This window comes from Mustela nigripes, chromosome 6, assembly GCF_022355385.1.
Source record: "Mustela nigripes isolate SB6536 chromosome 6, MUSNIG.SB6536, whole genome shotgun sequence".
NCBI lineage: Eukaryota > Metazoa > Chordata > Mammalia > Carnivora > Mustelidae > Mustela > Mustela nigripes.
Genome location: NC_081562.1, coordinates 70,422,680 through 70,447,062, shown reverse-complemented (window position 1 = coordinate 70,447,062; position 24,383 = coordinate 70,422,680). Strand labels below are relative to the sequence as shown.

Genomic DNA, 24,383 nt, shown 5'->3' with positions numbered 1-24,383 from the left:
GTACAATCTTTGGGGAATATACTAGGCATGGATTGCCTCTCAGGTTTTGATTTAATGGTGGATAGGGCAATAAATGCTATATATTTTAGAAAGAGTTCTCGGATCTGAAGCAAAGTCTTTTAAGAAGAAAAAGCAAAATGGAGGCAACTGGAGTAGAAAAAAAGATGAAATGTTGAGTGACTGCTAAGTTTCCAAGTTCAGCTGTATGGATCTTGTACCATCTCACCAAGAGACTAAAATTAGCAAATGATGGGCAGGAAATTAACCATTAGTTTTTACAGTAAGTAACTTCTAATCATCTAACCCTAAAGTACACAATACAATAAAATTAATTAGTTACCCAAAATGAAATTTACAATACTTCCCAAGAGCATGTCCGTGGGAGATAGTGGAAGTTAACGAGGTAAGCTGCATTGTTTATTTATTTATTTATTTATTTATTTGACAGAGAGAGAGATCACAAGTAGGCAGAAAGGCAGGCAGAGAGAGAGAGAGGAGGAAGCAGGTTTCCCGCTGAGCAGAGAGCCCGATGTGGGACTCGATCCCAGGACCCTGAGATTATGACCTGAGCCGAAGGCAGCGGCTTAACCCACTGAGCCACCCAGGTGCCCCTAAGCTGCATTGTTTTTGTGACTTTTTGCATAGCTGATTCTCTGACATGTGAACACGGAAATGGGATGGGACTGGAGGAATCAGAGAATGTGTGGTGTGCCTTTAATTAAAACACTTTACAAATGTAAATCAAAATGGTAACATTGGCACATTTAAAAAATTCTTGCTGACAATAAATTCAGAAGACTTAAAGGAATTGAGGTAAAGGGGCTATACTAAAACCTAAGTGCTTACATGGTAAATACATGGCATATAAAAATACAAACGTTCCATGGCAAATAATTACCATATAATTTCATATGAAAATTGATCCTATAGTAAATGAAAGTTTATATTTTGTTCTTTATTTTAATTTTAAGATTCTACTTACTGAACTGAGAGAGGGAGAGTGAAAGAGAGAGAGTACAAGCAGGGAACCGGGCATAGGGAGAAGCAGACTCCCACTGAGCAGGGAGCCTGATACGGGGATGGATCCCCAGACTCTGGATCACGATCTGCGCTGAAGGTAGATGCTTAACCGACTGAGCCACCCAGGTGCCACCCAGGTGCCCTATGTTTCAGTTTTTATGTATGGGGTATATATCAATCTTCACGTGGATAGTTGTCTAGATAACATACTGAAACATCAGAAGAATGAGTTGAATTTAAGAATCGTTATCAAAAGTTTAAATTCAACCTATTTAGGTATATAGGAGGAGAAAGAATCAGCCAAATGTTATAAAGCCCAAATGTGGGTATCTTGAGAAGATTCCTCTGATCCTACTCCTTCCAATTCCACCATCTCTGGCTGTTCCCTTCCCCCAAAAGTCCATCTCTATGCATTATCATTCTAAAATTCAACCATTTAAAAGTTTCTGTTCCTTGGAGTAAATCTTTCCTTTTCTAAAAGCCTCTTTTCAAAAGAGCCAACATTACTCAAAAAGGTAACATTTTGATTCCCAAAGTTCCTATAATTAAATTAATCTTTTCTAAGTAGAGGCACCTGAGGGTGTCTGGGTGGTTCAGTGGATGAAGTGTCTGACTCTTTATTTCAGCTCAGGCTCCCTGTTAGGGCTCGATCTCAGGGTTGTGAGATCGAGCCCTAACAGGGCTCCGAGCTAAGTGTGGAGTCTGCTTGAGATTTTTCTCTTTCCTTCTTCCTCAACCCCTCCCCCCACTCTCCCCCTTAATTAATTAATTAATAGAGGCAGCTGAAACAGAATGAATTCAGTTTGATATTAGGTAGAAGGGGAGTAAATGAGGAAGATCCTGAAAATGGAAAACACTCAAGAAATTGAGCTTGGGGGAACAGAAAAAAGTGCTGATGGGCACAAATGATAATTCTTTTTTTTTTTTTTTAAAGATTTTATTTATTTATTTGACAGAGAGAGATCACAAGTAGGCAGAGAGGCAGGCAGAGAGAGAGGAGGAAGCAGGCTCCCCGCCGAGCAGAGAGCCCGATGCGGGGCTCGATCCCAGGACCCTGAGATCATGACCTGAGCCGAAGGCAGCGTCTTAACCCACTGAGCCACTCAGGCGCCCACAAATGATAATTCTTATCAAAGTTAGACTCTTAGTCCCATCTGGCTCCAGTGAAAAACACATTAGTCAAGAATTTGTACAGACAAAGAACACCCCCTGGCCCCACTTTAAGATCAGTGTTCTCGAATACAAATCCAGTACAGCATTTTTACTTCACGCCCTTCAATACTATCCAAATGCTGGTTTGAAACTGACAAGATTTGCTGGTTTTTCTCTCCTCTACCTTTTTTCTATCAAAAAATTAAAAAAAAAACACATTTAAAGAAACACTTGCTAAAATTCTGAAATGCTCTGAGTAATCTCAGAGTAGAGGGTACAAGCGTATTAGTTACTAGAAAGTAGTCAAAATGGATCTTGAGAATTTATAAATAAAGATCGAACAAGATGACCTATATGCTTTCTCTCTTGATTACAAATTAGCAATTAGATAACAATAAGATTTCCTTTAGAAAGATGATTCTGACCTAGCTAATCAAATCTTATACAATACTGTAGGTTTACTGAGATCAAAGGGCAACATTAGGTAAAGTCTATTTTTACTTGAAAAATCTTGTGACCCCATGTTGACTTGAGCAAGGATCCAAATGAATTGTATCCCTTTTACAGAAGAAAATATAGTTTTAGGTCATATACTTTTTTGGGGTCAACTAAATGATTCTAAAACCCAGCCTTTAAAGAAGTATTATTACTGTGCTAATGTTCACTTAGGCAATTTGACAGCTGGTCTTGGGCTCTGGGGCTCATTCAGCTGACTTGCTTAATAGAAAAACAACACATGTATTATTTGTGCACACCACACTATGGTGGGAATCAATGAGCAAAGTCAAGAAATATCTAGAGATGTAAGTAATGAGTTGATTAGAAGTAGTCAGCAAAGAGCTGTCCCTCCAGAAGGGCAAAAGACCATTGGGATTAATGGGAAGAGGACATACAGAGAAAAAAAAAATGGGTTTGGGGGTCCAAAACATCACTTCTTGACCAAACTCTTGCTGTGTATAAAGCTATGCTACTTTAGACAAATCAATTCTCCTCCCTGAGTCCCAGAATCCTAATTTGTAAAATGGGGTTTAAATATAATGATAGATTCTCGTCAGCTTAACAAATTAAGGTATCTGTGTTTTTAATATTAGGGAAAAAACTCAATGAGGGAAATTGAAAAAATAAAGATCCTTCCTGACATATATGAATTACAGGAATAGTTAGTTCAATACCAGTATTAAGTAACTTGCCGGGGGTATGACCTTCTATTTTCTATGGCTAGAGTAGTGGACAAATACACATTCAAAAGGAGAGTTCGGCTAACAACTCTAAAAGTTGTTGAGATTTTTTTTAATTCCTCTTGTCTAACATCTGAACAATCTTTTTAATCTTTTTCATTTTTCATTTGATGTTCGGGCATGATGGTTTTTAAGTCTAGTACATACTTAAATTGAAAACATCTCTTATTCCAATACTTCAACTCATACAGAATATAACTAAAAATTCACTGTTTATAGATGCTCAAACAAATATCCTGTGTTATTTCATAGAGCAATGAAAACAAAACAAAACAAAAACACACAAAAACTCTGTTTTAGAAGAGGTAGATACTTCCTTAGTTACCTAATCCCAAATTAAACAATGCACGACTAAATAGCTCCTCTGTTACTCCTTGAAATTGGGATTCGTGTAAGTGATGAGTTTTGCTCCCCAGCACACACACATACACAAATAGAGATGGGCTGTGGATCAGCTATCATAATGGACATCCCTGAAATAAAGCTCACAAAGCTATAAAACTCATAAAAAGCACATGCATGAAATGACAGAATAGAGTGTGACTGTCAAATGTTGACTCAGTAACAGTTAAACCCCTTCTGGCTGCACTTTTTTTTTATGGTCTACTTCTATACTAATGACACGGGAGGAAGAGTGAAACAAAAAGGTTTTTAACCCTCCAATTATGTGAACCTCACAGACCACCAAAGAAGATGAAAGATTATTTATAATGTCATAATGATTTATCAGTTGGAGATTTTTCTCATCAGCTTAAGTAAAATACAAAGAAATAATGCATATGTCCACCCCCTCAACTTCTCGGTTCTACTCTTGCTTATTGAGAACACCATTTCCTAAAAAATAACCATCCACCCACATCATCTAACAGCACGAATGGGAGAAAAGGCTTTCTTGTAAATTGTATATAAATTATATACAAATACATTCTCTCTCTCTCTCTCTTTCCTCTCACATGCAGGCACACACACACACACCTCGCTTTAAGACTAACAAAAACATAAGTTGAAGAAATCATTCACTAATTTTATTCTGATCAACCATAAATGTATCCAGTGGGATATTTCCAGATACACTAGTACTGTGTGATCCGGTATCCTGTAGGAATATTTCCATCAGAGGATCAGTCATAGAGATATGGGAACTAAGGGGTTGGAAAGGTCCATAAATGGCCTCTGGTCTACTCATCTAGAAAATCATCCTTATTTAATCTTTATGTTTTCTTTTACAAAATCCAGAGTTTCCCCTAGTGGAGAAAATCATGAATCAGAACACATAATTTTGTTTATAGTCTAATTTCCTTTCACGAAATTTGGTAGCCACCTTCATGAAATGTTTCCTAAGTATAATTTCACCTAAATTTCTCAGAAACTTAGTTTTATCAGGCAATCTGGTCAAAGTGAAGTATACTGGCAGATCAAGTTTTCTTAAAAAGTACTGTGAAGTTGAAGAATGATGGAATGGTTTTGAAGGAAACACACAGTTTCTATGAATTCACATCAATCCAGATGAATAATTTTCCAAGATAGTAGCATAATTTATAGATAAAATTGGCGAATCCCTATCTATGATTTTTAAAGAACTGATTTAAAGTAGGAGAAATATTAGAAAGTAAATGACGATTGACTCTGATTTATGAAAGACGAGAGAAATTTGAAAAACAATGACCTGAGCACTTAGTGTAAGTTCCAGAAAAGACAGAAGTGGTGGTTACAAACTTTGGCTAAGAGCACATAATAGAGGATGTAGTGACAACAAAAAGCCAGTATGGATTCATTAACAAAAACAATATTATAGGGAGACCTGGGTGGCTGAGTTTGTTAAGCGGCTGCCTTCGGCTCGGGTCATGATCCCAGTGTCCTGGGATCAAGTCCCACATCAGGCTCCTTGCTCGTCAAGGAGCCTGCTTCTCCCTCTGCCTCTGCTGCCACTCTGCCTGCCTCTGCTTGTTCTCTCCCTCTCACAAATAAATAAATAAAATCTTAAAAAAAAAAATTAAAAAACCAATATTATAATGACCTTAGTTTATTTTTCTACAGGAACTGGAATGCACACCAGGGATACTCAATGGTCATAATGTTTTGGGCTTAACTCAGCTTTAGATTATATTCTTAACAATATCCTTATTGTCATTATGGAGAAGTTGCGTTGGACTCTGAAAAAGAAAGTTGAATGGGATGGGAAAAGCAGGTCCAAAATGCCTGTCTTTAAATATGTTGAGAATTAATTTATTTAAAAAAGACTCAAGCCCTGTTATGAGTGAAAAAGGGATAGAATTTGGCCATCTAAAGTCAAGAGACACAACACTGACCGATGGCTGTAAGTTATCAAGTGAAATATAATAAGCCACAGAGTTGTCTAATAGTCAAAGGTATCTGTCCAGTAAGTGAGCTGCCTCAAGATGCAAAAATTTCCCCCCTTCTGGAGATTTTCAAGAACTGGAATAGGACTACCTATGTCTGGCATACTAAAAATACTGAAGAGGAAATTCAAGGCCGTTTTCATTGTCTTTCAAACCTGTAATTCTATGTCCTACTTTACTGGATACTCCCTAAACCAGAACTAAAAAATTGTGACCAATATATAAAACTATACATATTTTCTCTATCATAAATGACCGTTTTCTCTCAAGTTTTTCGGTTCCAAACCTTAAAGGCACTCCACTTGTAACTGTGAATTCTACCATCATTTTCTTAAAGTCAAGGAAGAGATTTCAAATTATGAAAAAAAAATAGGGTTATTGAGACATATTTTGTGAAGAGACTGTCAAATTCACAGAGACAATCAGAGTCACAGATTCAGGTACTTTGTGAAAGACACAGTTATATGCCCAAATTCAACATTCCTAATTTAGTCCTTAAAACAGAAAACCACTGCCAAGGACAGGAAAAAGTCACTGAGGTCTGGGGGATTCATGCACAAAAAAGCCACTCAAGGGAATCTGTAGAAAACAAATCAGTCACAAAGAAGGCACACATGATCACCATCATGGCAAAATACCGGTCTTTGCTTATTTGTCGCAGGAGCGCTTACGGTGTATACTTGTGGAAACGGGAAGGCAGGAGAAGAAAAAACTAAGTCCCGAAGGTTTTCAAATGTTTGTGTATGTGGTCAGCGTTTAACCAAAGTCTAAAAAAAAATGTTGTTATATTTCAAAGCAGGGCAGATAGAGATACTGCACTGAGTTAAATCACAAGGGTTAATGTGAGAAAAACAGGAGGCCAACAAAGGAAAACAATAGAAATCACGGCGGAGGCAGGATGTCCGGTAGGTGGGAGGGCTACCTAGATGTAAACACAAAACTTGAACATTGTCTGATGATAATTGTTCTATAAACAATGGGCAACTCAGTTACTGAGCTCCAGAAATGTATAGAATTTTTCTCTTTAATTTTTCCTTTTCATGGAATAAAAGCTATAAAACTGTTAGCTTTCTTATGAATGTAGCCTGAGTAGCCAGCAGTCACCTCAGTTAAATAAATATAATTGGACTATTTTAAAGAGTCATGGCTTGGTTCAGAATTGCTGGGCCTGACCAATAGAAATGGGCACATCGGAGTTATAGTTCACTTTTCAATTATCCATGGTTGTTTTAAGGGAAGGGAGAGAAAAATACAGATTAGAATAGATATTTAGAATCTCAATTTAATCAACAGCTAAAACTTCACATGTTTTATCCACCCTGCTTACAAGAAGCAAAACCAATACGATGGAGCGTGTTCTTCTGGTTTTGTTTGTTTGTTTGTTTTCCGAGCTCATCCTTTAGTGAAGCGGCTAGTGGTGCATGGTGAGGGAACAGAGACCTAGGAAGGGAACAGATGTAGGAAAAACAAAGAATGGGAAGAACAAGGTACACATTATGGAGATGGGAACTGCTTAAATGAGATTTCTGTAATAAAGCCTCAAGACGGTACTAATACACATGACCAATGCCGGAGCACAAGCTAATCATCAGACACTGGGTACTTTCTCGAACTTCCTCAGCACGGTCCATTAGAAAAGAGACTGAGCTCCAAGCCACAGGACCTTGGCTTAAAAACTGGTCTCCCGCTGGAATTCCTGTAATCTTCTCAAATCTCATTTTTATTTTTAAAACAAAGATAGAATACTGTTCTGCTCATATTACAGGACGAGGCTGCAAGCTGATGTGAAATCACTTTGTAAAGGGTAAAAGCACAAAATAAATAGCAAGAGCCATTATTATTCCTATGACCCATAAGCAAGTCTTTCTCATTTGTTAAAAAAAAAAAGGGGGGGGGGAAGTGATATGCTTGGAGAGATTCAATGAGACCCTTCGAAATACATGCTCAGTTCAGAATATTTTCCTCATCGTTTTAAATCCATACTGGTAAAGTAGTTTGCAATAAATGGTAATACAGAATGCAACACATCTAGTAAATATAAGAGGGTAATGGAAAAACGAAGGTCTCTAATTATTTCGGCGCTTTAGTGTTTAATTGTCTTGAAGGTAGCATGCGATCTTGGGGATGAGGAGGAGGCAAGGGAGAAGCAAAGGAAAGACCATTCTTAATAGATCAGGTTTTTAAAGAGAACACTTCTGGTCCAACAACAAAAGTGACTCTTACTTCACTTACAGGAAATTTAGAAAAATCAGCAGCGTGGGCCCATGGATGCCAAGTTACAACCCTACCACCTTGGCATCACTCTACCGTATTATTTTTCTAGTGTTTTATCTACGCAACGTAGAACTATACTTTAAAAATATCTGGATCATCCTCTACGTGGTGTTTTCAAAACTTGCTTTTTTCAGGAGTACTATTGTGAGCATCTCCTTGTGTCTTTAAATGAATAGACAATTTCAATCATCAGAGAGGCCTGTGGGTGTCTATCCGAAAGCCCAATTTGGCATGCCCTGTGTGTCTCATTTTATTGGACCATCCTGCACTAACCCCTCTACCAGAATGATGTAAAGAACACAAGACTCTCTGTTTGAAAACATGCACAGCTTTTCTAGGCTTGAAAATTAAACCATAAAAAGTTTACTGGAAAAAAAAAAAAAACCTTTAAAAAGCTCCTTAAAAACTCACACCATAATTGCTCCCCACCAAGCGTGGGCACTTGCTAGCTGCAAGTAGTGGCACTGTGACAAATGTAGCAAAACTGAAAGCGGGCTATACTAAGAGAAAGAAAAAGTCTTCCACTGGCCATCTGTGAAAATAAGGCATGTGGCCATTAAATGCAGAGGCTGTAAATATACACAAACTCCATGAAGCAAATGGCAAAAAAGGACTAAACTTCAAGCTCAAACAAATCAAAATGTTTAATGCATAGTTACCACTGCTGGACGAAAACAGCTCTGATCTTTGCAGTCTGCAAACTCGGCATGTATTTCAATTAAATACCCCCAAAAAGAAAAGAAAGAAAAAAGAAAGAAATGAAAAGACACAGAAGAAAACCATCTGGAACAAAAGGCTATAGACAGCCCATACTCAATTTCTAGAAACAAACAGCCCCTTTAACTTGCACCAGCCTGTCGAGAATGTCGATTGGAATTATTGAAAGGCTGACATCTAGAGTGATGGATAGGTGATGACATAATAGCTATTTGCCTTTTTGTCATGGTCTTTGCAAACTGGCTGCTCTGTGCTGATAATATTCACTAAGGGGTTTTTCTCTCCCCTCCTGTCCCATAAGAAGTGTTCCCTAGCTAAGACACTCAGAAATGAGAAGGTTTTATGAATGAAAAACAAAAGAGAAGAAAACCCAAGGATCAAATGCCAACTTGCACATAAAAGCTGGTCTCGATTTCCTAATAATCAGTCGCCTAGAAAGCAGCTCTCTATCCATTTGATATAAATTTTCAGAGTAGAGAGACACCAATAATAAAAAGGCAAGCATTCAATGTCAGATTTGTGTGTGTCTTTTAAAGTTGTGGAATAATTAATACATAAATGTAGAGATTAAAAAATAATCTATACTCACTTTAATAAAGCAACAATATTCATAATCTGTGTCACTGTAGTTTTTCCTAGACGAATTCCAACCAGCAGACTTAAAAGTTTGGGTTTTTAAAAAAAATCGCTCACCATGCTCACACGCACTCCCCCTCCCTGCACAACCCCCCACCCCCCACTGTGAGGCAATGATCTATCTCACTTCCTCCCGAAGGATTTACCTAACATGCCTTCATGAATTTTTTTCCCCTAACCACTGAAATACCTAGCTCTAATTCGACTTCTCTAATTCATTTTAGCTAAAGGCAACATCTACAAAAGCCATCCATAAATCATTAATTAATTGTAGTGTCTTCCACTGAATGCAGAGGCATGAATTCCTTCATATTCACTTTTTCAAAGCGAAACCTGCAATTCACAATTCCTCACATGCCTTGTCCTTATCTGAGAGAAGGAGCATGTGTTAGATAATGCTGAACTAGAGACACTGTGTCAGTTTCTGAAGAGTTAACACGGCCCGCCCCATCCATCAGATGGCCAGCGAAGCATCGGGAGAGAATGATGGATGTAAAATTATTACAGGGCTGCCATCGATACACTTACTGCCATTTGTAACTAATGCTGGGACTGACACACTTTTTTTCATTATTAAACATCCACATTAAGTCAACATTGGTCACTGTCATTTCATGTTTGGCACTCTGTTAAAGGGAAAGAAAGAGGTTGACAATAGCAGAAAAGAAGGAGGCTGTAGTGGAAGAGTTTCCAAGCGGCGAGTGATAAAAATTAACCTCTGTTTACAAATGAGTCTATACAGTGTGTGGTAAGGCTTCTCAGGAGTATGACTGACAAGTGAAAGGAGAGACTGCCATCATTGTGGAATAAATTACAGTTTAAAATATACCTCTGACTTCTTATTCTATAGAAATTTACAATGGATTTTCACTGAACCTCAGGAGAAAAAGCAAGGCACTGTGCCAGGTATCCTTCCTTGCAGTAATAGAAGAATTCATAGCATGCGTAGGCATTTAGATTTCAGGTACACTGTAGGCAATTAATGTTTGCTTGGTGGGGCAAATTCTCTATTGTAAAAACCAGATGCACACAACTACGTGTTGTTGTTGTTGTTGTGAGTGAAATCTGTTTTATATGTGAAAGTAGTATAGAAGTCAGACTTAACATGTAGACACACGTGCAAGAACACACACTCATTGGTTTAATCTGTCAGCCAAGCAAGGCTGGGGTGCATGTGTGTGTGTGTGTGTGTGCATGCTTATGTGCTCTTCACTTCTTTGAGAACTACAGACAAGGTATAAGTCCCTGAACACGTAGCAGTGCAAGAATGAAAGTAGTTAGATAGATGGCAACAAATCTAACACAATCAAAACAAACCAGAGCCTTGATACCATTTTTATCATGCAGCTGTGGGTTACGATGGCCTTCTCCTACTGAATGACCATTCTGGTCCTTTTCTTCTCTGCCAATATACTCTTTGACCTTAAGCTGTCCCTTGGTCTCCAGGAGGATAAGCTAAGGTCTCTAATTCAGTCCCCAAATATAATTCACGGTCAACTTCAGGCACCTTCTCTTGCATTGGCCAGTAATTCTCTTCACGGTATGCATTCAACCCATTTCTACCCAAATGAGATGTTTATGAAAGTCTTCTTGAGGGGTGTAGTGAAACATCTCTATGTGAATAACGTAAGAAACACTCCTATGTGAATGAAAGAGGAAAGGAACACATCTCGATGTGAAAGGACCGAAAATAGCAAAGAGAAAACTGCTTCTCCTTCCCGAACTGGCCTGCCTTCATGGCACAGTTGTTATGTTCAGCAACATTTTATGACCCTAAGGGAAAAGTTAAGAGGATCACAGAGATTTCAACCCTGGTATCACTGAGCTGTTGAACTAATGCCACCAACTGCCTCCTCCAGAACTTCATTATATGCTAAAAATTACGAGGATTTCCTGACACACGTAATGAAATTCATGCCTTAAAAGTAAGACAGCATAGGTGTCATTCCCCTAGGATAACTACACTGGGGGTAAGGGAGAGAAGCAGGGAAGCTTCTGGTCTATACCACATTTCAGTCAAGTGCATTGAGTCTCTATTCTATTAATACTGTCTGGTGGTATCAGGACAAAAACTGAGGTCTGCATGATTTCCTATTAACTATGGCTACCTTCACACATAAGGTCAGAACCTGAGTATGCCGTTGGTCCTATGATCAAGATTGTGCCACGTGGGTGTTAATGAAGCAAAGAGGGTGATTTTGACAAACTCAGAATATGGTGGGTCTTTCTGATTCTCCCCACCTGAGAAGATTTTTTTTTTATTCATCCACAACACTAATTTGTGAAGATAACATTATCCGAATATGCAATCAGGCTATAATTAACCTGAAATGACAATTATAAATAACACAGTGTCCCAGAGTTTCCAAGAAACCTGACATACACAGTTTTTTGGGTATGTTGAAATACTTCCAAGAAAAGTAAAAAATGAGAAATCTTTTAGAAGTCTTCAATTAAAATGTGTTTTAGTAAAAATGACTTTCATTATGTGTTTTGGTGTATATTACTAGAAAACATTTGTCCCTATCTTCACACCTCTAATTGTTTTTACTACCAATTACAGCTTTTCAGAATTAAGACTTTCTGCTTGGGACAACCATGTTGGTCATTTAAAATGTGGAGAAAATACTATGTATGAGGTTTGTGTACTCAAGAAAACAGATCTCCATGGCAGGATTCCAACATAGGGATCTCAGGTCCTGCTATCTACTACCTCTTGGACCAGTGGGAAACACCAGGCTGGATTTCTTCTCTTTTCCCCTTTCATTTCTCCCAGATCCTTTCTGTTTCTTTCTTTTTATCCACCACTCCCCCACCCCTAATCCCACCCCTCCACTTCACATACTTCATATGGAAGTATGTTAGGAATATTGTTTCAGTGAGAGAAATGTCCTTCTTTTGGTATTCAAATGATATGATAGAGTGCAAAATTTTTATCATATATCCTGTTTATGGCTTTCAAACGGAAGCAAAATTTCAAACCAACTACTGATCTACCTGTGCTCTGGCCATGGGTAAAGTCAGGCAATTGTAAAGATATATTAAATGGGTAGGTATTAGGAGAAAAACAGCGTAGTCATAAAGATATATTAAAATGGGGAGGTATTAGGAGAAAAACAACATAGGCATAGTGCTGTCACTTCATGTGGAAGAATAAGAAGGTACCTTGGTTGCTCAGGTATTGAAATGATCTCATAGGCTAAGCAAAATGGGTGGGGCCTTTATTTACTTCCTACCGGCAGGTTCACAAAAACATGCCATCATTAACAGTCAAAATACTAATTTGATTTAAGCCATATACTTTATGAAGGAGGGGACATATTTTCTTGTTCAATAGAGTAGCTCAAGTACACAATCCTACCACCCCTGATTTGTAGCAGGTGTTCATTAAAAGATATAAATTGGACATTATCTCATATCCATGAGTTGCATGTGGATTCAATCATTAATATTATAGAAATGGCACCCAAGCTAGTTCGACCGGAAAAGGCAACCACAGTTAATACCTGCTCAGAGGGCTTCAAAGAATGCCCTCTCATTGTCAGCTATCAAGGTGTCATTCAGGTCCTTCTGCTGAAGAGATTCACTGAAAGTCAGCCATGCTATTACAATAACAGAAGTGTTTCACTTCCATATTTTAAGATTTTCACTGAAAAACCCATGAAAATGTAAGACTGTCGTTGATGTAACTCAACTGCATTGAAAGGGCATGGGGACGAGATCTGGGGATGACAGACTTCTTAAGAATGGAGACGTCTTAACCGGCCAACAGGTTTTGGCAGGTATGACTCCAAAAATAGATTTCTAGAAAGCTACAACACTAGAAAAGAGAAGGGGAAACTGAAGGCAGTCGTGTTGAACAAGAGGCAACTCTCCCTCTTGCAACACAAATAGAGAAGGTGCCAATCAGAGAAGTCAAATAGAGTCTGATTGTGAAGGGGGGACAAGGAGCGGAAATGAAGTCCGCTAACAATGGACAGCAAGGGAGCAAAGTGAATGCAGATGGCTCTACTCCGAGTACTTAATCAGAGGGCTGCGCGCAGAGTCACTGGAGCCGGCTCCAAGTCACGTGTTAGAACAACAGCTGATCTGTATTAGAGAAGATTAACTCGCAGTGCCATGGTGGAGGGCCCAGGATTATTTTATGTACTTCCACTGCCTTACAAGCCGTCAACACAATTACTGCCCTCCGATCTGAATGAGTGATCTGTAACCACAGCTAAACAGCATGCTGCTTAGGGGCCTAGGAGCTTCATGAAGATGAATTTCCATACCATCAAAGTGCTTTTAATGGGTTCCCTGATCCAACCACAAGGCCTGTTTTGCAAGTATATAGAACTCAGGATGAAGGCTTCCTGTCCAAAAGGATTTGGTCGGTTGTCACTTGACAATTCCCAGCCAGCACAGGGGAGGAGAAGGGGGGAGATAGGTAGAGTTGTCTCTGCTTTGGAGGATTAAAAAAAAAAAGGGTACAGATGCTTGCTGAATGCAACCAACTGCTGTATCCACAGCTGAATTCAATGCGCTTAACAAATAACGGCAATTTAGCTATGCTTGCGAGGAATAGCTTGAGTCACTTTGCATTAGCATCTGGCTGAGTGTTAAACTCATTTCTACATGGGGAGCAGAGAAAAGGAATTTCTGTTCAAGCATCCTTTCAAGAATGTTTAAATATTTGAATATAAATTCCTTTATGCTTGCTATCATTCCTTCTTAGAGCTGTCACTTTGCTTTTCTCCTTCCCTTCTGGTGCTTAGCTAGAGAAATTTTGTGCCCTCCTCGCTGCACCAGTATCGCTCTTCTTCTGCCGTGTGCCTGCCAGGGATGCCTCCCTAACCGCGCTCTGCTCTCCCCTCCAGGAACGGAGCAGAACTGGAGGCATTTCTCCATCCTTGGGACCCACGTTTGGACCGGAGGAAAAGTACAGCTGTGACCGGATCACACACAGATAGCACCTCCACTGGCAGACAGTGAGCTTCTTAGAGGCTACGCATCAAATTCCATCTAAAACCTAGGGAACCAGAAAGCTGCCCAATTAGCAATCTGCTCATTCTGGACACTAGTGTTTGACTTGAAAGCTTCCCATGATGGTTAACTTTCAAATCATTGCTAAGTAGCTGATCATTTTTTCCCCTCTGATTTACTGTCTCTCTCTTCAGCTATGGGATTGTGAAAACAAGACCCAGTCACATTCTAAAATTTCAATTCAAAAACACCAAACAGGACCAAGATCATTCCGAGCATTCTGCAACGGCCTAATATTTTTCTGAGCAAAATACAGTGTAGCTTAGACACAAGAGTTTGAAATTATTACATCTCGAAATTCAGCATTTTCACTGAGCTTTGGTAAAATGATCATGTCCGAGTTTTAAAAAGCACATTTTGTTTGGTAATAAAGTCAAAATTTCCAATTGTGTAGTCATCTAAACCTTGACAGCGCTTTGCATTGGAAACATATTTCATAGGCTCAGAATCCTAGTTACTTAGGCTATCAGCATGGGTATCATCCAAGCTTACGCTGATTAAAGAAGATTCAGCATTTTCAAATCCAGCTCATCCCCAAATACAAGTTAAGCATCTCGGTAAAGCAAAACTTTCACTCGGACTCAGATATTTCAAATGCCATTCCCTTTTAATGCAAACTGATGGCAGAAAGGGGGATATTAATTGTCAATAAGGTTTGGAGAAGGATAGAGGAGAATGATAACGCCTTTCTTTTCCAGATGGTTTTGATTAGGGTGGGCATGAAGGTATCTGTACTGACTGGGTGAGCAAGGAGAGGAGGGAGGGAGAACCTTCCTTCTGAGGTGGTAAGAAGATAAGAAAACAAAGGAAAAAAAATTTTAGGCAATTTAATTATTTTGGGGAAGTCCATTATTTTATGAACTAACCTTTTCTGTCCGGCAGTTACTGAGACCTAAATTATTCACAACGGCCACCTTCCCATCAAGCACCTGTTGTTCCCGCCGAAGCTGCTCCTTCATCTGCCGAGCCTCTTGGATTGCCTTGGTGACAGCATCATGGTCATTTAAATAACCTGAAGATGTGACAGAACAAAGGCTATGTTTTGTATAAATTCATGGACAAGTTAACTTTTAACCACAAGAATCACGTCTTTTTTGGGGGGGGGGGTGGTGGTTAATGGTTAGTGTCTGGCATAGACTACTTTCTCAGTTTCTTTAGTCTAAAATGAATGAATGAGTAATCGATAATGCCTGAGTGATACAGTCCTACGTGAATGTGGTGCCAAGCCTCTGCAACGCAAACGTAATATTAAAAGCAAATACAGTTGTTTCCACATGTTTGGAAAGAAATTTAAAATATAAGTTTTAAATAATTTTTTTCAGCTATCTGAGAATTCTTAGTGCAAAAATAAGACCTTTTTTTTTTTTTTTTAATGTAAGGATCATTTGAATGTTGCCATAGGCTAGAGGTATTGATGATTATTACTCTAATTCTTGACATTCTCATCATATTGGAAAGGTCAGCTTAGAGTTTGTGTATAGCACTATTAGGGTTGTTAGATACAGAAGGAATAAGTCATTATTGCCTGAGTGAAAGAAGATCATTCATTCCCTCCCTCCCACCCCACCCCCACCCTGAATCCACTGATGGTGAAGTAAACCACAGGTGGCAGTGATTTGCTATGGATACAAACTTGTAAGAGTGAAGGGGCCAAATTTCAAGCACAGAATGAACCCAAGTACCTGTGAATTGTATGACAAGAAATTGTGGCTACTGAAAACTACAGTCACACTTAATTCACACTCTTAATAAGATAGTCACATGACCAACTTGCATCTACAGCTCCATAATCCAAAGTTTAAAAAAAAAAAAAAAAGTCAAAGTATTTCTTTTAAAGAATAACAGGTGCAAGGAGCAACATTAATTTTTAACTTAATTTTAATACTGGTCACTTATTTATTTGATGGACATTATTATGTTCGTCTGCCCGATTTAGGGTAGAATACCAATGGGAAAAGACTGTTTTGTAAATATTGAAAGGAAAGCGAATATATCATCTTTCACTCTCCCTATCTTTTAACTAGGGCATAAAATGGCATAAACTGAATCCATAATATGAAATTGCCCAGAAAAGGGACTTGTTTGTGACATGAGGCTAAATCTAACCAGATCCATTGGTGAATTGTGACAGATGGAGGGACTGTGAGACAGAAGGCAGGCACTAATCACACATAAAATGACCGGCTTGCCTCAACATGTTCCATGGATTCCAGCAAACTTTACACCCTAATCCATTTTTAGAACAAAAAACATCTGGGCCATAAATCCTCTAATCTGCCAAAACACGCTATTAAATCCCATGATTTGTTGAAAAACACTAAGATTAAAGAAAGGAAATATAAAATGGCTAACTGCCGTGTTAGGAAAGTGTTATTAATACTCTTTCTTTGTCTCAATTATGAATGTTCTGGTACTAAAGAGCCTTGTCTAATCATGTCAGATTACACATCCTCGCCGTATTGCTAGACTCTTCTATCTGATCTGTTGTTTGCCAAAAAACATAGAATACTTTCTTGCTGCTTAAACATTTCTATTGAAGAAGCTGGTGTCAGATTAGTACAGTGCTTCAGTGCTGGAAGGTTTCAAAATGATCCATGGTCCCCTCCCTCTCCCGATATGCACAGACTAGACCTCATCCTCTGATCTCCTTGAGGCAGCAAGATAAGTTCCAGTGTAGGCGACAGCGAGAGGAGCCTTGAGAGCGACTATAGGTTTTGCATTTCAGAGCTAAATTCATTGGAATGTACTCAAAGAACAAAACATCCTTGTTCATTACAAATACAGTACGAATCGTGAATGACTATTTAGACCTAGGTCAAGCCTTTAGGGTTAATGTTTCCTTTAAATTATGGTTGTTTTTAACCTTATATTATCCTTAGCATCCTCTCTCCGTTCTCCTGAACAAAGCTTCTTAATATATTCTTGAACTGAATCTGTTCATGTACACTACTACTCTAGAAAGGAATACAGCTCGTATAGGACAGTGATGGTCTCAGGACGTGTTCATTTACTAAAAGATCTTAAGAGGATCAGCCTGATTTTTCCTATGCTCTACCTACCCTGTTTAGGTACAACCTGGCATCATGCATTTTTTTTTTTTTTTAAGATTTTTTATTTATTTATTTGACAGAGAGAAATCACAAGTAGATGGAGAGGCAGGCAGAGAGAGAGAGAGAGGGGGAAGCAGGCTCTCTGCTGAGCAGAGAGCCCGATGCGGGACTCGATCCCAGGACTCTGAGATCATGACCTGAGCCGAAGGCAGCGGCTTAACCCACTGAGCCACCCAGGCGCCCCGCATCATGCATTTTTGCAGTCTATTTAGCTTCTCCAGAGCACAAATACATTTTGAAATGGTTTGGCATACGGCGCTGAATAAAAGTATGAATTCTTTATGTTTTTAGGTGCTGCCAAGATAACATTGTGCAGGAAAAATGATTAATATAGATGCAAGGGATGCAAATTATATGGGGGTGAATAACTGACAGACATATGTTCTGTAATGTCTATTTCCAGTTTGAGGTGTGTGCTCCTATGCAGGTGGAAATAGGCGTCCACTTTAAAATAGACCTTGCTTTTACAGACTCTTGAATTTTAGTTAAAATGCCCTATGAAATCTAACATTTGTATCTGCTGTGTTAAATTTGAAGGCCATTTATATGTTACAGAGTTGAATCATGACAGGATTATGTGCTGGTTCTTTCCATTTTGTTCTCATCATAGTCACTAAATTACCAGTCTTGCTGATTCCCTCTCTCCACCCAAATGACTTCAACTCCAATTTTGGAGAGACCAACAAGGCTGAGCTCTCACCTTCCTTTCCTGCCCCACCCCCACCCCAACTCCTACCCCAGGCTAACTTCAAATCTGTCTCCAGTTCTGCCCGTTGTCTCTTCCTGCTTCAGTGAAAATGGTGCCCCTGTTTTGATTCAAGGCAAATCCCCTCAAATTGTGCTCTAGATTTCTGTACCTCTCCACTGGTCATTCTCTTTCCCATTTATGTCATCAGCTCTGAACTTCTCCACCATTTCTACAACTTCAATTTGTAAGTACTTAAGTTTCTCCACCTGAGACGAGCAAATGAAGTTTCTCTTTCAACTTTGGGTTGCCCTCTCTTTCCAACTGTCTCTCTTTACCTTCTAAGATTCTAATCATACTCTCCCATTCCTTCCTCACTCTTCCATTTCTGCTACAATCTTGTTTCTGCTGCCCTTGCACTTTTAAATTGCCTATTCCAAGGGACACTTGCCCTGGCTTGCAGAATGACCTCACTGACAATCCCCTTACTATAGAAACTCCTCTCTTCTTCATTTATCATCACAACATGTGATCTCCTTTCCTCTTTGCCTCCTCCATATCCATAAGCTTGTCTGGGATCTGTTCCTCATCTCCTCCTTAGATTTGGTCCATGGTTACAATCTTTAGAAAAACTTGGCATTTTGGAGTTGGAAAACCTGAATTAAAATCATAACTTTGCCACTTAGACGCTCTATAAATTGTACATGTGGTTTTAACTTTTTAAATCTCAATTATCTTATTGGTTAAATGGAGATAACATTCACTAGGTAACATAAATGAGTTAATATAGTCTTGCATAATAAATGGCCCATGAAAGTTATTCATTGTCAGTTTATTTACAAAATGGCATAGTGAAATACATAAGGTTTAGGCATTGGATACAGATGGGTCTGGGTTTCTGTTTCTTGGGAAGTGTGATATTTGCCAAATTATAACAATGTCACTGGGTTTCCATTCCTATCAACTGCAAAATGAATGTCAGGTTGATGGAAGAATTAAACAAAAACAAAATAAAACATTTTGTGAAGGAGTAGATAACACTGGATACCTGAGGAAGCAGTAGAAAATGCTAATGCTTTTCTTTTCCTTTCTCTTTCGTTTTTTCTGTATGTTCACCCTCAGCAGTCTTATTGTATGGCTTGGACCATAATGACAAATCCGTGAAGGGATATCATTTCTTGTTGGTATGGAGGTTCAAGGAAAGAGAGCCATGCCACACAACCCCACCCCTATGATTCTTTAATAGATTTAATTAAGCCTGAATTATATATTTAGGCACCAACTGCATCATAAAATAGGATCAGGAAGTGGGCATGTGCTTGGAGAGGTTTGGTGAGTCTCAATCTAAGGAGGGAAGTGGGAAGGCAGTGGTCAGTATGGCTTCCAGTTAGCAGCTCAAATGAGATTTGGGAAATGTAGAATTGGGATCGTTAGTGTAAGAAGTCTGCATGATTCTGTAACTTTGTTAAATTCACTACGGTTTCACTTTTTATGCTTTAGTGTTTCTTTTTCATTACTACCAACAAAATTCTCAAAATTAAAAAGGCCCCTTTTATACATTTTCAGGGGCAGAAAAAAAAAAAAGGACAACCAGGAAATAACCTGTGTTATTCATTTAATTCTTCCATTGACCTTATATTTGTTCCATTACAGTGGTATAAGAGGACATCTATTTGAAGTTTATATTTTTTAAGTGGTTTATTGTTATAAAAGTCCATTGCCAGCTTAGGAAACTCATGCACAATCTTAGGATAAAAGCGAAACAGAAAGAGTTCTAGCTGCTCCACATGGAAAGAAACTGTTAAAAAACAGAAGGAGGGGTGCCTGGGTGGCTCAGTGGGTTAAGTTTCTGCCTTCAGCTCAAGTCATGATCTCAGGGTCCTGGAGTAGAGCCCCATCTCAGGCTTTCTGCTCAGCAGGCAGCCTGCTTCCCCCCTCTCTGCCTGCCCACTTGTGATCTCTCTCTGCCAAATAAATAAAATCTTAAAAAAAAAAAAAAAAAAGGAAAAACAGGAAACCACCTGTACTGGGTTGAATTGTGTCTTTCGAAAAGATATGTCTGTGGCCTAAACCTGGTATCTGTAAATGTGACCTTTTTTGGAAATAGAGCTTGTAATGAGATCACCCTGGATTTCAGGTAGACTTTACATGCAATAACTGGTGTTCTTAGAAAGGAGAGAGAGATTTGACGCAGAGACCCGGGGAGAAGGCCATGGGGATATGGACGCAGAGACCGGACCTAAGTATTGTCATAAGCTGGGAACACCAAGGACTACCAGTAGCCACATGGAACAAGGTGAGAGGCATGGAACAGATTCTCCCTCAGAACTTCCAGAAGGAACTAACCCTGCTGACACCTTCACTTTGGATTTCTAGCCTCCAAAGAGTGGAACAATCAATTTCAAGTTTAAGTGACCCAGTTTATAGTAATTTGTTGCAGTAGCCTTAGAAACCAAATACCACAATTGGTCTAAGCGTGCTTGAAGAGTCAAGGGGTGATCCCAGGTACTATAAAATATCTGCTTCCTGCCTCAAATCCCTCCTGATTTTTATATATACATATCTGTCTATCAAGCTTCCATACTTGAATGTCTCCTGAGTATCTGAGATGCAGCCTGTCTATCAAGGAATTCATCTTCCCACTGCCTTAGACGGTTCTTCCTACACTCCATATCCCTTTCCAATGGCCCATGTCATCTAAGAGATCCCCTTTACCCCACATATGTAACAGGCAACCAAGCTGGGATAGTTCTGTTTCCTCCTCAGCTTTCAAATGTGTTCTTCTTCAGCCTCATGGTCCCCACTTTCACTGAAGGCCCCTACTATTTCACCTGGGCCAATGTCCTAACCTCTTAACTGGTTTCCCTATCTTTAGGCTTACACTCCTTGTTAATCTGTCTCCTTTACTGACCACCAGGTAAAGCATTCCAAAACATCTCCCCAAAAGTAATTTGGATCGTGCCACTCTACATTATTAGCTCCCCATCTCCCCATACCTTAGTCAAGGAGAATTTCATGAGATGATGAAATATAATATTCTGGGAAAAAATAACTCCAAGTTCAAATAAGTGTGGGAAATACTAAATTAAAGTGAAAAAGGTTTCTTCATTGCATAAATTCCCAAGATCTTGATAATGTTAATGAGCACTGTGAATCTTCAAAGATAACAAAAGTATGCAGCTTTTCCCAGATATCCTGGAACAAGAAACCCTGTAATGTTGCCCCAAAAATGTCATTCTGGGATAAATTCCAAACACTTTACAAAGGCTTAAAAGTCTCTTCGTGATGTCGATTCTGCTTATCTTTCCCACGTCACTTCCTGCTAGTCTCTCCAGAGTTCTGTGTTTAAGCTGCGCAAAACTAGTTCCTATTCCAAGCACTGGCCTGTGTCCTCCCACCCCCACCTCTGTCTCCCAAGCTTTTCTTTTTCACTGAAATACTCTTTCTTTCTAGCGTGTTTGGGACTTTATTCAACTGTCACCCCTTCTATAATGACTTCCCTGATATACCCCAGGCATGTTCCTTGGCAACCATTTGAACACCTCAACTCTATGCTCCTTCAAAACCTTATATATGCTTTTACTGTCACATTGTCTTCCATTTGTCTACGTTTAAGACGTCTTTCACACCAGTCTTTGAATTACTTGAGGGTATTTTAAAATTTTCAATCTTTTATTCCTTTGGCTCATGGCAGGGTCTGTTGAAGGAATAAATGCATGTTTCTAAGTTGAAAAGATCTACCTTTACAATTCCAAGTTGATTATCTATGTCATCATATGGATAGAAGCTCGTACCATAGTGACACAGATTTCCTGAACTCATGGATTTAACAGATGCTGTGAAGGCAATACAGATTCTTATTTACTACATATTTATTTTACGTAGGGCTTTTCAGCTAGAAATAAAAGTAAGGGCACGTGTTTCAAGTTATTTTCAACAAATACTGATTTTTTTCTATTGTTGAGGTCACTTTTGATCATCAAATTTTTGGCACCCTGATACATACGCATTTCTTCATCTGTGAAAACTCGCAAGAATTAATTAGATTATAAATGTGAAAGCAATTTGTAAATTGTAAAGCACTATGCAAATGTTAATTGCCAGATATTGAAAATACCCTCAACTTCCTGACAATCCACTGGCTTCCTATTAAACTACTACAGTATTTCTGTTCAGTCATCTACCTTGATAGAAGTTTTTCTGATTAAAATTGTAAACTAACAAAACATCAAGGCGATATCCTCCTTCATGCCATTGTATTTTAAATTAGCAAGTTGTAGAAATAAAGTACCAAATTAATGAACTGGAAAATATTTTCTCTCATTCTATTGAATCAACGTGAGTCTACTACATTTGCTGAGTAAAGTTTTACTTTTCATGCATTAATGCCTCTAAAGAATAAAGGGCAAGGATAATACATTCTAGTATCTTCCAAAGACTTAATAGAACAAGCCTGGAGGCTAGCTAAAGCCTCTGTCCAAGACTTTCATCTGCTCATCCTCCAAACTTCCATCTGCTCACCATCTTGCAAAATGTATGGTGTAGAGAAGACCTTTAATACCCATTTATTCAATGAATGAGTGAAAGGCTAGATAAATGACTGAGAAGACCATCTACCGTGGAAAGCCCACCAATCAATAAGCAACAACTGAAAAGGGAGTATGCCAACTAGAGACCACGAATCCTCTGGCCTCAACCTCCACTGGCTTTGAGTTTGGGCAAGTTACTAGGTCTTCATGCATAGTCATTTCCTTGAAATTGAAACAGAGGAAATAAACAGAGAGTCACAGAACTGTCTACCCTGTGACAGGAACTTACTTAGAATCCCTGGGTAAGCACTAAGCCTCCTTAGGCCCTGGCTCCTTATCTGTAAAATAACAAGTTTTGGCTGGATGATATGAATATCAGCTCTATCTGGTTTAGGGTCTATGATTCTAAAATTAGCTTCAGTGAGAGAGAGATTAAAAATGCCTCGACAAATGTCAGAAGTATTATACATATGTACAGTGGAGGTGAAAAAGGCCGATGAAAGATAACATTTGGTCAGAAGATTTTAAACTTATCTATCATTCTTCTGAACTATTCATACCTTGTAAGGATTCCCTTTCTTTTGGAGCAACCTACCCTGTGCATACCATATCAAAGGCATTCTTACAGAATACAGTGTAATATTGGTCACCCACCTCAAAAACTCACTTTCTATATTTGTAGCTAATAGATATATAGCAAAGAGCCCATGTCATTAATGATAACTTAAGTTATCTCTTCGTTCACAGTTTTCCTTGGTTTATTAATGGCATAACACATTAATTCTTCTTTCAGGGCTGACCTTTACAACACCATTAATGTGCACAGCTTTTATCCAGCTACATTATTACTCATTACAGTTTCAGCTTTCAACATCTGCATTTGCTGAAAAGAGAAAAGTAAATTGTAGCAGCCTCAAATCCTTGGAAACTATGAGGGATGTGTGGATATGGATGTGGTGAAGGGATTTTTCAGGGGGGAAAAAAAAACCAAAAAACTAAGGGAAGTTTTAGTAGTGGAGAAAGTCAGATGATAAATGTCATTAAATAGATTCATACATTCTTGCCTTTTGAAAATATTTTGTCATACTTAATCTCTGGAATGCTGAAGTAAAAAATCCTCATATGATAAAATGCAAATCTATCCGTTATTTTGTTAAATATTCTGGTTCTGGTGACATTACAAAAGTAGCTCATAAACCAGCACTGTGATATTTATGAGCCTTCATTTCTATTATGGAAGTGAATCGTTCTTGCCAAATAAAATATTTTTTCTTTTACATACTTAGGACATGAAAGCAAGTCTTATCTTGGAGTCCATTTAGGATGTGGAGGGGAGTAACTGAGTTAGGCTGTAACAGAGTGGTGCATAATGATAAAAAATGGACATGTACCCCAACTTTTTTCAAACTTCTCAAAACTTAAGTTTTCACAGTGTCTGCTCTCACTGCTGTCCCACTGCCCCAGACTGGCTTCTTCTTGGCAAATAATATGAAATTCTGCTCTGTGGAGATTGAAGCATTTGAAATACATTCCTTCATCTTTTTTTTTTTAATCCATCCCACAATTTCTCTGTAACTTTACCCCTTTTTTTCCCTTTGTTTTGTTCAGTCTCAGAAAAGAGAGGGGCTTTGTTCCTT

The 24,383-nt window shown here is 38.7% G+C and overlaps 1 protein-coding gene across 1 annotated transcript in view; it reads right to left on the bottom strand.

The window, feature by feature from the left end:
• Nucleotides 1–24,383, bottom strand: part of SOX5 (SRY-box transcription factor 5) — a 985,194-nt gene that overhangs the window by 12,740 nt on the left and 948,071 nt on the right. Inside the window, exon 15 of the mRNA XM_059402806.1 lies at nt 15,289–15,434. Coding sequence (XP_059258789.1) covers nt 15,289–15,434 — 146 coding nt within the window. The remainder of the gene's footprint in view (nt 1–15,288; nt 15,435–24,383) is intronic.